The sequence below is a fragment of the Oncorhynchus gorbuscha genome, unplaced genomic scaffold (genome assembly GCF_021184085.1).
Source record: "Oncorhynchus gorbuscha isolate QuinsamMale2020 ecotype Even-year unplaced genomic scaffold, OgorEven_v1.0 Un_scaffold_454, whole genome shotgun sequence".
Taxonomy (NCBI): domain Eukaryota; kingdom Metazoa; phylum Chordata; class Actinopteri; order Salmoniformes; family Salmonidae; genus Oncorhynchus; species Oncorhynchus gorbuscha.
The window spans coordinates 574,718-590,031 of record NW_025745294.1 but is presented as its reverse complement, the minus strand read 5'-3'; the positions used below and the strand labels follow the sequence as shown (position 1 = coordinate 590,031).

Below are 15,314 nucleotides of genomic sequence, written 5' to 3'. Positions count from 1 at the left end.
TATATAGATATACTGCTGGTAGTCATTACTTTACCAGTGTAGTAGTAGTATATAGATATACTGCTGGTAGTCATTACTTTACCAGTGTAGTAGTAGTAGTATATAGATATACTGCTGGTAGTCATTACTTTACCAGTGTAGTAGTAGTAGTATATAGATATACTGCTGGTAGTCATTACTTTACCAGTGTAGTAGTAGTAGTAGTATATAGATATACTGCTGGTTGTCATTACTTTACCAGTGTAGTAGTAGTAGTATATAGATATACTGCTGGTAGTCATTACTTTACCAGTGTAGTAGTAGTAGTATATAGATATACTGCTGGTAGTCATTACTTTACCAGTGTAGTAGTAGTAGTAGTATATAGATATACTGCTGGTAGTCATTACTTTACCAGTGTAGTAGTAGTAGTAGTAGTAGTATATAGATATACTGCTGGTAGTCATTACTTTACCAGTGTAGTAGTAGTATATAGATATACTGCTGGTAGTCATTACTTTACCAGTGTAGTAGTAGTAGTAGTATATAGATATACTGCTGGTAGTCATTACTTTACCAGTGTAGTAGTAGTATATAGATATACTGCTGGTAGTCATTACTTTACCAGTGTAGTAGTATATAGATATACTGCTGGTAGTCATTACTTTACCAGTGTAGTAGTAGTAGTATATAGATACACTGCTGGTAGTCATTACTTTACCAGTGTAGTAGTATATAGATATACTGCTGGTAGTCATCACTTTACCAGTGTAGTAGTAGTATATAGATACACTGCTGGTAGTCATTACTTTACCAGTGTAGTAGTAGTATATAGATATACTGCTGGTAGTCATTACTTTACCAATAGAGGTGCTATGGCCTTGCTGCCCACACTAATCCCCAGTCCCTCACTGTCTTCCACTTTGTCTTTATGTCCTATAGTCGTGGTTTCACCAACCACCTTGATATAACAGTGTATTTCAGTATATTTTTCTTCAGGTCAACTCTTGTGTTGCGTCAGTCTAAGTAGCTAATTTAATGCAACCCTCAAGCGAGCAGTGTATCAAAGGAATATTATTGGCGTTGACACTGGCGTTACGTGTTTACGGAACAGTCTCTCCTTCTCTCTGTGCTCTGTAATATGACTGGGAGGGGAAACCGGCTTGTCTCTCTCTCTCTCTCTCTATGTGGCGCTCAGAGCGTTTAAAACTGGCTCTGTGTGTTCTGACGGCCCCGAGGGGCTTCAACGGGCTCTAGTAAGATCGTTGTTTTGCACAGTTGCGTTTTGAATTTGGCCAATGCAGCAAAAACTTTAAAGAGCCGCTGAGAAATGGGGAGTGATTAAAGAGACTGAGAGAGTGGGGAGTGATTAAAGAGACTGAGAGAGTGGGGAGTGATTAAAGAGACTGAGAGAGTGGGGAGTGATTAAAGAGACTGAGAGAATGGGGAGTGATTAAAGAGACTGAGAGAATGGGGAGTGATTAAAGAGACTGAGAGAGTGGGGAGTGATTAAAGAGACTGAGAGAGTGGGGAGTGATTAAAGAGACTGAGAGAGTGGGGAGTGATTAAAGAGACTGAGAGAGTGGGGAGTGATTAAAGAGACTGAGAGAGTGGGGAGTGATTAAAGAGACTGAGAGAGTGGGGAGTGATTAAAGAGACTGAGAGAGTGGGGAGTGATTAAAGAGACTGAGAGAGTGGGGAGTGATTAAAGAGACTGAGAGTGGGGAGTGATTAAAGAGACTGAGAGAGTGGGGAGTGATTAAAGAGACTGAGAGAGTGGGGAGTGATTAAAGAGACTGAGAGAGTGGGGAGTGATTAAAGAGACTGAGAGAGTGGGGAGTGATTAAAGAGACTGAGAGAGTGGGGAGTGATTAAAGAGACTGAGAGAGTGGGGAGTGATTAAAGAGACTGAGAGAGTGGGGAGTGATTAAAGAGACTGAGAAAAGAGTGAGAAATGGGGGGTGAGAAAAGAGGCTGAGAGAAATGGGGAGTGATTAAAGAGACTGAGAGAAGTGGGGAGTGAGAAAAGAGACTGAGAGAATGGGGAGTGATTAAAGAGACTGAGAGAATGGGGAGTGAGAAATGGGGGTGAGAAAAGAGACTGAGAGGAATGGGGAGTGATTAAAGAGACTGAGAGAATGGGGAGTGATTAAAGAGACTGAGAGAATGTGGAGTGAGAAATGGGGGGTGAGAAAAGAGACTGAGAGAGTGGGGAGTGATTAAAGAGACTGAGAGAATGGGGAGTGATTAAAGAGACTGAGAGAGTGGGGAGTGATTAAAGAGACTGAGAGAATGGGGAGTGATTAAAGAGACTGAGAGAGTGGGGAGTGATTAAAGAGACTGAGAGAGTGGGGAGTGATTAAAGAGACTGAGAGAGTGGGGAGTGATTAAAGAGACTGAGAGAGTGGGGAGTGATTAAAGAGACTGAGAGAGTGGGGAGTGATTAAAGAGACTGAGAGAGTGGGGAGTGATTAAAGAGACTGAGAGAGTGGGGAGTGATTAAAGAGACTGAGAAAAGAGTGAGAAATGGGGGGTGAGAAAAGAGGCTGAGAGAAATGGGGAGTGATTAAAGAGACTGAGAGGAATGGGGAGTGATTAAAGAGACTGAGAGAGTGGGGAGTGATTAAAGAGACTGAGAGAGTGGGGAGTGATTAAAGAGACTGAGAGAGTGGGGAGTGATTAAAGAGACTGCGAGAGTGGGGAGTGATTAAAGAGACTGAGAGAGTGGGGAGTGATTAAAGAGACTGAGAGAGTGGGGAGTGATTAAAGAGACTGAGAGTGGGGAGTGATTAAAGAGACTGAGAGAGTGGGGAGTGATTAAAGAGACTGAGAGAGTGGGGAGTGATTAAAGAGACTGAGAGAGTGGGGAGTGATTAAAGAGACTGAGAGAGTGGGGAGTGATTAAAGAGACTGAGAGAGTGGGGAGTGATTAAAGAGACTGAGAGAGTGGGGAGTGATTAAAGAGACTGAGAGAGTGGGGAGTGATTAAAGAGACTGAGAAAAGAGTGAGAAATGGGGGGTGAGAAAAGAGGCTGAGAGAAATGGGGAGTGATTAAAGAGACTGAGAGAAGTGGGGAGTGAGAAAAGAGACTGAGAGAATGGGGAGTGATTAAAGAGACTGAGAGAATGGGGAGTGAGAAATGGGGGGTGAGAAAAGAGACTGAGAGGAATGGGGAGTGATTAAAGAGACTGAGAGAATGGGGAGTGATTAAAGAGACTGAGAGAATGTGGAGTGAGAAATGGGGGGTGAGAAAAGAGACTGAGAGAGTGGGGAGTGATTAAAGAGACTGAGAGGAATGGGGAGTGATTAAAGAGACTGAGAGGAATGGGGAGTGATTAAAGAGACTGAGAGGAATGGGGAGTGATTAAAGAGACTGAGAGGAATGGGGAGTGATTAAAGAGACTGAGAGGAATGGGGAGTGATTAAAGAGACTGAGAGGAATGGGGAGTGATTAAAGAGACTGAGAGGAATGTGGAGTGATTAAAGAGACTGAGAGAGTGGGGAGTGATTAAAGAGACTGAGAGGAATGGGGAGTGATTAAAGAGACTGAGAGGAATGGGGAGTGATTAAAGAGACTGAGAGGAATGGGGAGTGATTAAAGAGACTGAGAGGAATGGGGAGTGATTAAAGAGACTGAGAGGAATGGGGAGTGATTAAAGAGACTGAGAGGAATGGGGAGTGATTAAAGAGACTGAGAGGAATGGGGAGTGATTAAAGAGACTGAGAGGAATGGGGAGTGATTAAAGAGACTGAGAGGAATGGGGAGTGATTAAAGAGACTGAGAGGAATGGGGAGTGATTAAAGAGACTGAGAGGAATGGGGAGTGATTAAAGAGACTGAGAGGAATGGGGAGTGATTAAAGAGACTGAGAGGAATGGGGAGTGATTAAAGAGACTGAGAGGAATGGGGAGTGATTAAAGAGACTGAGAGAATGGGGAGTGATTAAAGAGACTGAGAGAATGGGGAGTGATTAAAGAGACTGAGAGGAATGGGGAGTGATTAAAGAGACTGAGAGGAATGGGGAGTGATTAAAGAGACTGAGAGAATGGGGAGTGATTAAAGAGACTGAGAGGAATGGGGAGTGATTAAAGAGACTGAGAGGAATGGCTTTAGAAGAGTAGTTAAAATGAACCTTTATCAAACGGCAGTCCTCACTGCAACATGTAATGACATCCAGAAGGTTGAGGTTAGTGGTGATGTAATCCCAGACTACATCCAGAAGGTTGAGGTTAGTGGTGATTTAATCCCAGACTACATCCAGAAGTTTGAGGTTAGTGGTGATTTAATCCCAGACTACATCCAGAAGGTTGAGGTTAGTGGTGATTTAATCCCAGACTACATCCAGAAGGTTGAGGTTAGTGGTGATGTAATCCCAGACTACATCCAGAAGGTTGAGGTTAGTGGTGATTTAATCCCAGACTACATCCAGAAGGTTGAGGTTAGTGGTGATTTAATCCCAGACTACATCCAGAAGGTTGAGGTTAGTGGTGATTTAATCCCAGACTACATCCAGAAGGTTGAGGTTAGTGGTGATGTAATCCCAGACTACATCCAGAAGGTTGAGGTTAGTGGTGATGTAATCCCAGACTACATCCAGAAGGTTGAGGTTAGTGGTGATTTAATCCCAGACTACATCCAGAAGGTTGAGGTTAGTGGTGATGTAATCCCAGACTACATCCAGAAGGTTGAGGTTAGTGGTGATGTAATCCCAGACTACATCCAGAAGGTTGAGGTTAGTGGTGATGTAATCCCAGACTACATCCAGAAGGTTGAGGTTAGTGGTGATTTAATCCCAGACTACATCCAGAAGGTTGAGGTTAGTGGTGATGTAATCCCAGACTACATCCAGAAGGTTGAGGTTAGTGGTGATTTAATCCCAGACTACATCCAGAAGGTTGAGGTTAGTGGTGATGTAATCCCAGACTACATCCAGAAGGTTGAGGTTAGTGGTGATTTAATCCCAGACTACATCCAGAAGGTTGAGGTTAGTGGTGATGTAATCCCAGACTACATCCAGAAGGTTGAGGTTAGTGGTGATTTAATCCCAGACTACATCCAGAAGGTTGAGGTTAGTGGTGATGTAATCCCAGACTACATCCAGAAGGTTGAGGTTAGTGGTGATTTAATCCCAGACTACATCCAGAAGGTTGAGGTTAGTGGTGATGTAATCCCAGACTACATCCAGAAGGTTGAGGTTAGTGGTGATTTAATCCCAGACTACATCCAGAAGGTTGAGGTTAGTGGTGATGTAATCCCAGACTACATCCAGAAGGTTGAGGTTAGTGGTGATGTAATCCCAGACTACATCCAGAAGGTTGAGGTTAGTGGTGATTTAATCCCAGACTACATCCAGAAGGTTGAGGTTAGTGGTGATTTAATCCCAGACTACATCCAGAAGGTTGAGGTTAGTGGTGATTTAATCCCAGACTACATCCAGAAGGTTGAGGTTAGTGGTGATTTAATCCCAGACTACATCCAGAAGGTTGAGGTTAGTGGTGATGTAATCACAGACTACATCCAGAAGGTTGAGGTTAGTGGTGATTTAATCCCAGACTACATCCAGAAGGTTGAGGTTAGTGGTGATTTAATCCCAGACTACATCCAGAAGGTTGAGGTTAGTGGTGATGTAATCCCAGACTACATCCAGAAGGTTGAGGTTAGTGGTGATTTAATCCCAGACTACATCCAGAAGGTTGAGGTTAGTGGTGATTTAATCCCAGACTACATCCAGAAGGTTGAGGTTAGTGGTGATTTAATCCCAGACTACATCCAGAAGGTTGAGGTTAGTGGTGATTTAATCCCAGACTACATCCAGAAGGTTGAGGTTAGTGGTGATGTAATCCCAGACTACATCCAGAAGGTTGAGGTTAGTGGTGATGTAATCCCAGACTACATCCAGAAGGTTGAGGTTAGTGGTGATTTAATCCCAGACTACATCCAGAAGGTTGAGGTTAGTGGTGATGTAATCCCAGACTACATCCAGAAGGTTGAGGTTAGTGGTGATGTAATCCCAGACTACATCCAGAAGGTTGAGGTTAGTGGTGATTTAATTTCAAAATTTAAAATGAAAATGTATTATTTCGATATCATCCACGATATTGATGTTGTTGCTCCTCTCTTTCCTGTCTCTCTTTCCTGTCTCTCTTTCCTGTCTCTCTTTCCTGTCTCTCTTTCCTGTCTCTCTTTCCTGTCTCTCTTTCCTGTCTCTCTCTCTGTCTCTTTCCTGTCTCTCTTTCCTGTCTTTCTTTCCTGTCTCTCTTTCCTGTCTCTCTTTCCTGTCTCTCTTTCCTGTCTCTCTTTCCTGTCTCTCTTTCCTGTCTCTCTTTCCTCTCTCTCTTCCTGTCTCTCCTGTCTCTCTTTCCTGTCTCTCTTTCTGTCTCTTTCCTGTCTCTCTTTCCTGTCTTTCTTTCCTGTCTCTCTTCCTGTCTCTCTTTCCTGTCTCTCTTTCCTGTCTCTCTTTCCTGTCTCTCTTTCCTGTCTCTCTCTCTGTCTCTTTCCTGTCTCTCTTTCCTGTCTCTCTTTCCTGTCTCTCTTTCCTGTCTCTCTTTCCTGTCTCTCTTTCCTGTCTCTCTTTCCTGTCTCTCTCTCTGTCTCTTTCCTGTCTCTCTTTCCTGTCTTTCTTTCCTGTCTCTCTTTCCTGTCTCTCTTTCCTGTCTCTCTTTCCTGTCTCTCTTTCCTGTCTCTCTTTCCTGTCTCTCTTTCCTGTCTCTCTTTCCTGTCTCTCTTTCCTGTCTCTCTTTCCTGTCTCTCTTTCTGTCTCTTTCCTGTCTCTCTTTCCTGTCTTTCTTTCCTGTCTCTCTTTCCTGTCTCTCTTTCCTGTCTCTCTTTCCTGTCTCTCTTTCCTGTCTCTCTTTCCTGTCTCTCTCTCTGTCTCTTTCCTGTCTCTCTTTCCTGTCTTTCTTTCCTGTCTCTCTTTCCTGTCTCTCTTTCCTGTCTCTCTTTCCTGTCTCTCTTTCCTGTCTCTCTTTCCTGTCTCTCTTTCCTGTCTCTCTTTCCTGTCTCTCTTTCCTGTCTCTCTTTCCTGTCTCTCTTTCTGTCTCTTTCCTGTCTCTCTTTCCTGTCTTTCTTCCTGTCTCTCTTTCCTGTCTCTCTTTCCTGTCTCTCTTTCCTGTCTCTCTTTCCTGTCTCTCTTTCCTGTCTCTCTTTCCTGTCTCTCTTTCCTGTCTCTCTTTCCTGTCTCTCTTCCTGTCTCTCTTTCCTGTCTCTCTCTCTGTCTCTTTCCTGTCTCTCTTTCCTGTCTTTCTTTCCTGTCTCTCTTTCCTGTCTCTCTTTCCTGTCTCTCTTTCCTGTCTCTCTTTCCTGTCTCTCTTTCCTGTCTCTCTTTCCTGTCTCTCTTTCCTGTCTCTCTTTCCTGTCTCTCTTTCCTGTCTCTCTTTCTGTCTCTTTCCTGTCTCTCTTTCCTGTCTTTCTTTCCTGTCTCTCTTTCCTGTCTCTCTTTCCTGTCTCTCTTTCCTGTCTCTCTTTCCTGTCTCTCTTTCCTGTCTCTCTTTCCTGTCTCTCTTTCCTGTCTCTCTTTCCTGTCTCTCTTTCCTGTCTCTCTTTCCTGTCTCTCTTTCCTGTCTCTCTTTCCTGTCTCTCTTTCCTGTCTCTCTTTCCTGTCTCTCTCTCTGTCTCTTTCCTGTCTCTCTTTCCTGTCTTTCTTTCCTGTCTCTCTTTCCTGTCTCTCTTTCCTGTCTCTCTTTCCTGTCTCTCTTTCCTGTCTCTCTTTCCTGTCTCTCTTTCCTGTCTCTCTTTCCTGTCTCTCTTTCCTGTCTCTCTTTCCTGTCTCTCTTTCCTGTCTCTCTTTCCTGTCTCTCTTTCCTGTCTCTCTTTCCTGTCTCTCCTATCTCTCCTGTCTCTCTACTGTGTCTCTCTCCTCTCTCTCCTGTCTCTCTACTGTGTCTCTCTCCTGTCTCCTCCTCTCTCTCCTGTATCTCTACTGTGTCTCTCACCGGTCTCTCTACTGTGTCTCCTCTCTCTCCTGTCTCTCTACTGTGTCTCTCTCCTGTCTCCTCCTCTCTCTCCTGTATCTCTACTGTGTCTCTCTCCGGTCTCTCTCCTGTCTCTCTACTGTGTCTCTCTCCTCTCTCTCCTGTCTCTCTACTGTGTCTCTCTCCTGTCTCACCTCTCTCCTGTCTCACCTCTCTCTCCTGTCTCACCTCTCTCTCCTGTCTCACCTCTCTCTCCTGTCTCTCCTCTCTCTCCTGTCTCTCCTCTCTCTCCTGTCTCCCGTCTGTCTTCTAGGCCCAGCTATTCAAGCATGGCAAGAGAGATGACTTTCTCCAGTACGGTAAGAATGTCCTTCAATAGTTGCTTTTTAATCAGCAAATTTACTTTATCCACTGTGATAAGTAATTGTCTTACCTCCTTTATCCACTGTGATAAGTAATTGTCTTACCTCCTTTATCCATTGTGATAAGTAGTTGTCTTACCACCTCCATCCACTGTGATAAGTAATTGTCTTACCTCCTTTATCCATTGTGATAAGTAGTTGTCTTACCTCCTTCATCCATTGTGATAAGTAGTTGTCTTACCTCCTTTATCCATTGTGATAAGTAGTTGTCTTACCTCCTTTATCCATTGTGATAAGTAGTTGTCTTACCTCCTTTATCCATTGTGATAAGTAGTTTTCTTACCTCCTTCATCCATTGTGATAAGTAGTTGTCTTACCTCCTTTATCCATTGTGATAAGTAGTTGTCTTACCTCCTGCATCCATTGTGATAAGTAGTTGTCTTACCTCCTTTATCCATTGTGATAAGAGCATCTGCTAAATAAATAAATTAAATGTAGGTGATCTTCTAATGTTGACTGCTGTGACCATGATACTGGCTGTAGGTGATGGTGTGTGATACTAACGCTCGGTGTTATCTACACCCCTGACTACACTGAGCTCGGTGTTATCTACTACTACTACACTGAGCCTCTCACATTAAACCAGCCTCTCCTGTAGTGTGTTGTCTTACCAACGTAGTGGTGAGCACATTAAACCAGCCTCTCCTGTAGTGTGTTGTCTTACCAACGTAGTGATGAGCACATTAAACCAGTCTCTCCTGTAGTGTTTTGTCTTACCAACGTAGTGGTGAGCACATTAAACCAGTCTCTCCTGTAGTGTGTTGTCTTACCAACGTAGTGATGAGCACATTAAACCAGTCTCTCCTGTAGTGTGTTGTCTTACCAATGTAGTGATGAGCACATTAAACCAGCCTCTCCTGTAGTGTGTTGTCTTACCAACGTAGTGATGAGCACATTAAACCAGTCTCTCCTGTAGTGTGTTGTCTTACCAACGTAGTGGTGAGCACATTAAACCAGCCTCTCCTGTAGTGTGTTGTCTTACCAACGTAGTGATGAGCACATTAAACCAGTCTCTCCTGTAGTGTTTTATCTTACCAACGTAGTGATGAGCACATTAAACCAGTCTCTCCTGTAGTGTGTTGTCTTACCAACGTAGTGGTGAGCACATTAAACCAGTCTCTCCTGTAGTGTTTTGTCTTACCAACGTAGTGATGAGCACATTAAACCAGTCTCTCCTGTAGTGTGTTGTCTTACCAACGTAGTGATGAGCACATTAAACCAGTCTCTCCTGTAGTGTGTTGTCTTACCAACGTAGTGGTGAGCACATTAAACCAGTCTCTCCTGTAGTGTGTTGTCTTACCAACGTAGTGATGAGCACATTAAACCAGTCTCTCCTGTAGTGTTTTGTCTTACCAACGTAGTGATGAGCACATTAAACCAGTCTCTCCTGTAGTGTGTTGTCTTACCAACGTAGTGGTGAGCACATTAAACCAGTCTCTCCTGTAGTGTTTTATCTTACCAACGTAGTGATGAGCACATTAAACCAGTCTCTCCTGTAGTGTTTTATCTTACCAACGTAGTGATGAGCACATTAAACCAGTCTCTCCTGTAGTGTTTTATCTTACCAACGTAGTGATGAGCACATTAAACCAGCCTCTCCTGTAGTGTGTTGTCTTACCAACGTAGTGGTGAGCACATTAAACCAGTCTCCTTCCTGTAGTGTGTTGTCTTACCAACGTAGTGATGAGCACATTAAACCAGCCTCTCCTGTAGTGTGTTGTCTTACCAACGTAGTGATGAGCACATTAAACCAGTCTCTCCTGTAGTGTGTTGTCTTACCAACGTAGTGGTGAGCACATTAAACCAGTCTCTCCTGTAGTGTGTTGTCTTACCAACGTAGTGGTGAGCACATTAAACCAGTCTCTCCTGTAGTGTTTTGTCTTACCAACGTAGTGATGAGCACATTAAACCAGTCTCTCCTGTAGTGTGTTGTCTTACCAACGTAGTGATGAGCACATTAAACCAGTCTCTCCTGTAGTGTGTTGTCTTACCAACGTAGTGGTGAGCACATTAAACCAGCCTCTCCTGTAGTGTGTTGTCTTACCAACGTAGTGATGAGCACATTAAACCAGCCTCTCCTGTAGTGTGTTGTCTTGGCAATGTAGTGATGAGCACATTAAACCAGCCTCTCCTGTAGTGTTTTGTCTTACCAACGTAGTGATGAGCACATTAAACCAGCCTCTCCTGTAGTGTTTTATCTTACCAACGTAGTGATGAGCACATTAAACCAGTCTCTCCTGTAGTGTGTTGTCTTACCAACGTAGTGGTGAGCACATTAAACCAGTCTCTCCTGTAGTGTTTTGTCTTACCAACGTAGTGATGAGCACATTAAACCAGCCTCTCCTGTAGTGTTTTATCTTACCAACGTAGTGATGAGCACATTAAACCAGTCTCTCCTGTAGTGTGTTGTCTTACCAACGTAGTGGTGAGCACATTAAACCAGTCTCTCCTGTAGTGTTTTGTCTTACCAACGTAGTGGTGAGCACATTAAACCAGCCTCTCCTGTAGTGTGTTGTCTTACCAACGTAGTGATGAGCACATTAAACCAGTCTCTCCTGTAGTGTGTTGTCTTACCAACGTAGTGATGAGCACATTAAACCAGTCTCTCCTGTAGTGTGTTGTCTTACCAACGTAGTGGTGAGCACATTAAACCAGCCTCTCCTGTAGTGTGTTGTCTTACCAACGTAGTGATGAGCACATTAAACCAGTCTCTCCTGTAGTGTGTTGTCTTACCAACGTAGTGATGAGCACATTAAACCAGTCTCTCCTGTAGTGTGTTGTCTTACCAACGTAGTGGTGAGCACATTAAACCAGTTTCTCCTGTAGTGTGTTGTCTTACCAACGTAGTGAGGAGCACATTAAACCAGTCTCTCCTGTAGTGTTTTGTCTTACCAATGTAGTGGTGAGCACATTAAACCAGCCTCTCCTGTAGTGTGTTGTCTTACCAACGTAGTGATGAGCACATTAAACCAGTCTCTCCTGTAGTGTTTTGTCTTACCAACGTAGTGATGAGCACATTAAACCAGCCTCTCCTGTAGTGTTTTGTCTTACCAACGTAGTGATGAGCACATTAAACCAGTCTCTCCTGTAGTGTTTTGTCTTACCAACGTAGTGATGAGCACATTAAACCAGTCTCTCCTGTAGTGGTTTTGTCTTACCAACGTAGTGGTGAGCACATTAAACCATTCTCCTTCCTGTAGTGTGTTGTCTTACCAACGTAGTGATGAGCACATTAAACCAGTCTCCTTCCTGTAGTGTGTTGTCTTACCAACGTAGTGATGAGCACATTAAACCAGCCTCTCGTGTAGTGTTTTGTCTTACCAACGTAGTAATGAGCACATTAAACCATTCTCCTTCCTGTAGTGTGTTGTCTTACCAACGTAGTGATGAGCACATTAAACCATTCTCCTTCCTGTAGTGTGTTGTCTTACCAACGTAGTGATGAGCACATTAAACCAGTCTCCTTCCTGTAGTGTGTTGTCTTACCAACGTAGTGGTGAGCACATTAAACCAGTCTCCTTCCTGTAGTGTGTTGTCTTACCAACGTAGTGGTGAGCACATTAAACCAGTCTCTCCTGTAGTGTGTTGTCTTACCAACGTAGTGATGAGCACATTAAACCAGTCTCTCCTGTAGTGTGTTGTCTTACCAACGTAGTGATGAGCACATTAAACCAGCCTCTCCTGTAGTGTGTTGTCTTACCAACGTAGTGGTGAGCACATTAAACCAGTCTCCTTCCTGTAGTGTGTTGTCTTACCAACGTAGTGATGAGCACATTAAACCAGTCTCTCCTGTAGTGTGTTGTCTTACCAACGTAGTGATGAGCACATTAAACCATTCTCCTTCCTGTAGTGTGTTGTCTTACCAACGTAGTGGTGAGCACATTAAACCAGTCTCTCCTGTAGTGTTTTGTCTTACCAACGTAGTGATGAGCACATTAAACCATTCTCCTTCCTGTAGTGTGTTGTCTTACCAACGTAGTGATGAGCACATTAAACCAGTCTCTCCTGTAGTGTGTTGTCTTACCAACGTAGTGATGAGCACATTAAACCATTCTCCTTCCTGTAGTGTGTTGTCTTACCAACGTAGTGGTGAGCACATTAAACCAGTCTCTCCTGTAGTGTTTTGTCTTACCAACGTAGTGATGAGCACATTAAACCATTCTCCTTCCTGTAGTGTGTTGTCTTACCAACGTAGTGATGAGCACATTAAACCAGTCTCTCCTGTAGTGTGTTGTCTTACCAACGTAGTGATGAGCACATTAAACGATGTGACACAGATTCTTCACCTGGTGGTGAGGATTCTCCACAGCTCGCTGTCTCGCCAAAACAAAGATGTAACTACGTTAACAATGTAATCACAACGAGCTGTGGCTCAAAGCAAACCTCAGAAATAGTTCCAGTCAGACATACACACTCTACACACGGAGTGTAAATATCTAGCCAATACATTTTGAATTGAATAACATTGGTTGTGAACTTCAGAGCTGTGACTATTTGACATGTTTGGTTAAAGGCAAGTAGAAACCCACACTAGTAGTCGTCATGTCTCCTGCTCCAGAGTCGACACCTTCTGGGTGCAACGTCATCGTCTGACTGGCTGCTTCTCTGGCCAGCTCTCATTGGCTCCTGGTGGTGATCAGCGTTCTGTTGTAGTGTGAGATGTGCAATGACAAGAGCCTTTCAGATCCGATAAAATGTTTAGAAATATTGTGATGGTTCAAAGAGGTGATGGGCAGCCCTCACACTGCATCTCTGACCCGCGTCGGTGACTGTCACGCCCTGAGTAGATGGGCAGCCCTCACACTGCATCTCTGACCCGCGTCGGTGACTGTCACGCCCTGAGTAGATGGGCAGCCCTCACACTGCATCTCTGACCCGCGTCGGTGACTGTCACGCCCTGAGTAGATGGGCAGCCCTCAGACTGCATCTCTGACCCGCGTCGGTGACTGTCACGCCCTGAGTAGATGGGCAGCCCTCAGACTGCATCTCTGACCCGCGTCGGTGACTGTCACGCCCAGAGTAGATGGGCAGCCCTCAGACTGCATCTCTGACCCGCGTCGGTGACTGTCACGCCCCGAGTAGATGGGCAGCCCTCAGACTGCATCTCTGACCCGCGTCGGTGACTGTCACGCCCCGAGTAGATGGGCAGCCCTCACACTGCATCTCTGACCCGCGTCGGTGACTGTCACGCCCTGAGTAGATGGGCAGCCCTCAGACTGCATCTCTGACCCGCGTCGGTGACTGTCACGCCCCGAGTAGATGGGCAGCCCTCACACTGCATCTCTGACCCGCGTCGGTGACTGTCACGCCCGAGTAGATGGGCAGCCCTCAGACTGCATCTCTGACCCGCGTCGGTGACTGTCACGCCCGAGTAGATGGGCAGCCCTCAGACTGCATCTCTGACCCGCGTCGGTGACTGTCACGCCCAGAGTAGATGGGCAGCCCTCAGACTGCATCTCTGACCCGCGTCGGTGACTGTCACGCCCGAGTAGATGGGCAGCCCTCAGACTGCATCTCTGACCCGCGTCGGTGACTGTCACGCCCGAGTAGATGGGCAGCCCTCAGACTGCATCTCTGACCCGCGTCGGTGACTGTCACGCCCTGAGTAGATGGGCAGCCCTCACACTGCATCTCTGACCCGCGTCGGTGACTGTCACGCCCGAGTAGATGGGCAGCCCTCAGACTGCATCTCTGACCCGCGTCGGTGACTGTCACGCCCGAGTAGATGGGCAGCCCTCAGACTGCATCTCTGACCCGCGTCGGTGACTGTCACGCCCCGAGTAGATGGGCAGCCCTCAGACTGCATCTCTGACCCGCGTCGGTGACTGTCATGCCCAGAGTAGATGGGCAGCCCTCAGACTGCATCTCTGACCCGCGTCGGTGACTGTCACGCCCCGAGTAGATGGGCAGCCCTCAGACTGCATCTCTGACCCGCGTCGGTGACTGTCACGCCCCGAGTAGATGGGCAGCCCTCAGACTGCATCTCTGACCCGCGTCGGTGACTGTCACGCCCTGAGTAGATGGGCAGCCCTCACACTGCATCTCTGACCCGCGTCGGTGACTGTCACGCCCTGAGTAGATGGGCAGCCCTCAGACTGCATCTCTGACCCGCGTCGGTGACTGTCACGCCCTGAGTAGATGGGCAGCCCTCAGACTGCATCTCTGACCCGCGTCGGTGACTGTCACGCCCCGAGTAGATGGGCAGCCCTCAGACTGCATCTCTGACCCGCGTCGGTGACTGTCACGCCCCGAGTAGATGGGCAGCCCTCAGACTGCATCTCTGACCCGCGTCGGTGACAACCACACGCCCTGAGTAGATGGGCAGCCCTCAGACTGCATCTCTGACCCGCGTCGGTGACTGTCACGCCCCGAGTAGATGGGCAGCCCTCACACTGCATCTCTGACCCGCGTCGGTGACTGTCACGCCCCGAGTAGATGGGCAGCCCTCAGACTGCATCTCTGACCCGCGTCGGTGACTGTCACGCCCCGAGTAGATGGGCAGCCCTCAGACTGCATCTCTGACCCGCGTCGGTGACTGTCACGCCCAGAGTAGATGGGCAGCCCTCAGACTGCATCTCTGACCCGCGTCGGTGACTGTCACGCCCCGAGTAGATGGGCAGCCCTCAGACTGCATCTCTGACCCGCGTCGGTGACTGTCACGCCCGAGTAGATGGGCAGCCCTCAGACTGCATCTCTGACCCGCGTCGGTGACTGTCACGCCCTGAGTAGATGGGCAGCCCTCACACTGCATCTCTGACCCGCGTCGGTGACTGTCACGCCCTGAGTAGATGGGCAGCCCTCACACTGCATCTCTGACCCGCGTCGGTGACTGTCACGCCCTGAGTAGATGGGCAGCCCTCAGACTGCATCTCTGACCCGCGTCGGTGACTGTCACGCCCTGAGTAGATGGGCAGCCCTCAGACTGCATCTCTGACCCGCGTCGGTGACTGTCACGCCCGAGTAGATGGGCAGCCCTCAGACTGCATCTCTGACCCGCGTCGG

The 15,314-nt window shown here is 46.6% G+C and overlaps 1 protein-coding gene across 1 annotated transcript in view; it reads left to right on the top strand.

Annotated features, from left to right (window-relative positions):
• LOC124018253 (tubulin-specific chaperone D-like) overlaps positions 1–15,314 on the top strand; it is a 162,905-nt gene that overhangs the window by 10,193 nt on the left and 137,398 nt on the right. The window contains 1 exon segment of the mRNA XM_046333519.1: positions 8,204–8,249. Coding sequence (XP_046189475.1) covers positions 8,204–8,249 — 46 coding nt within the window.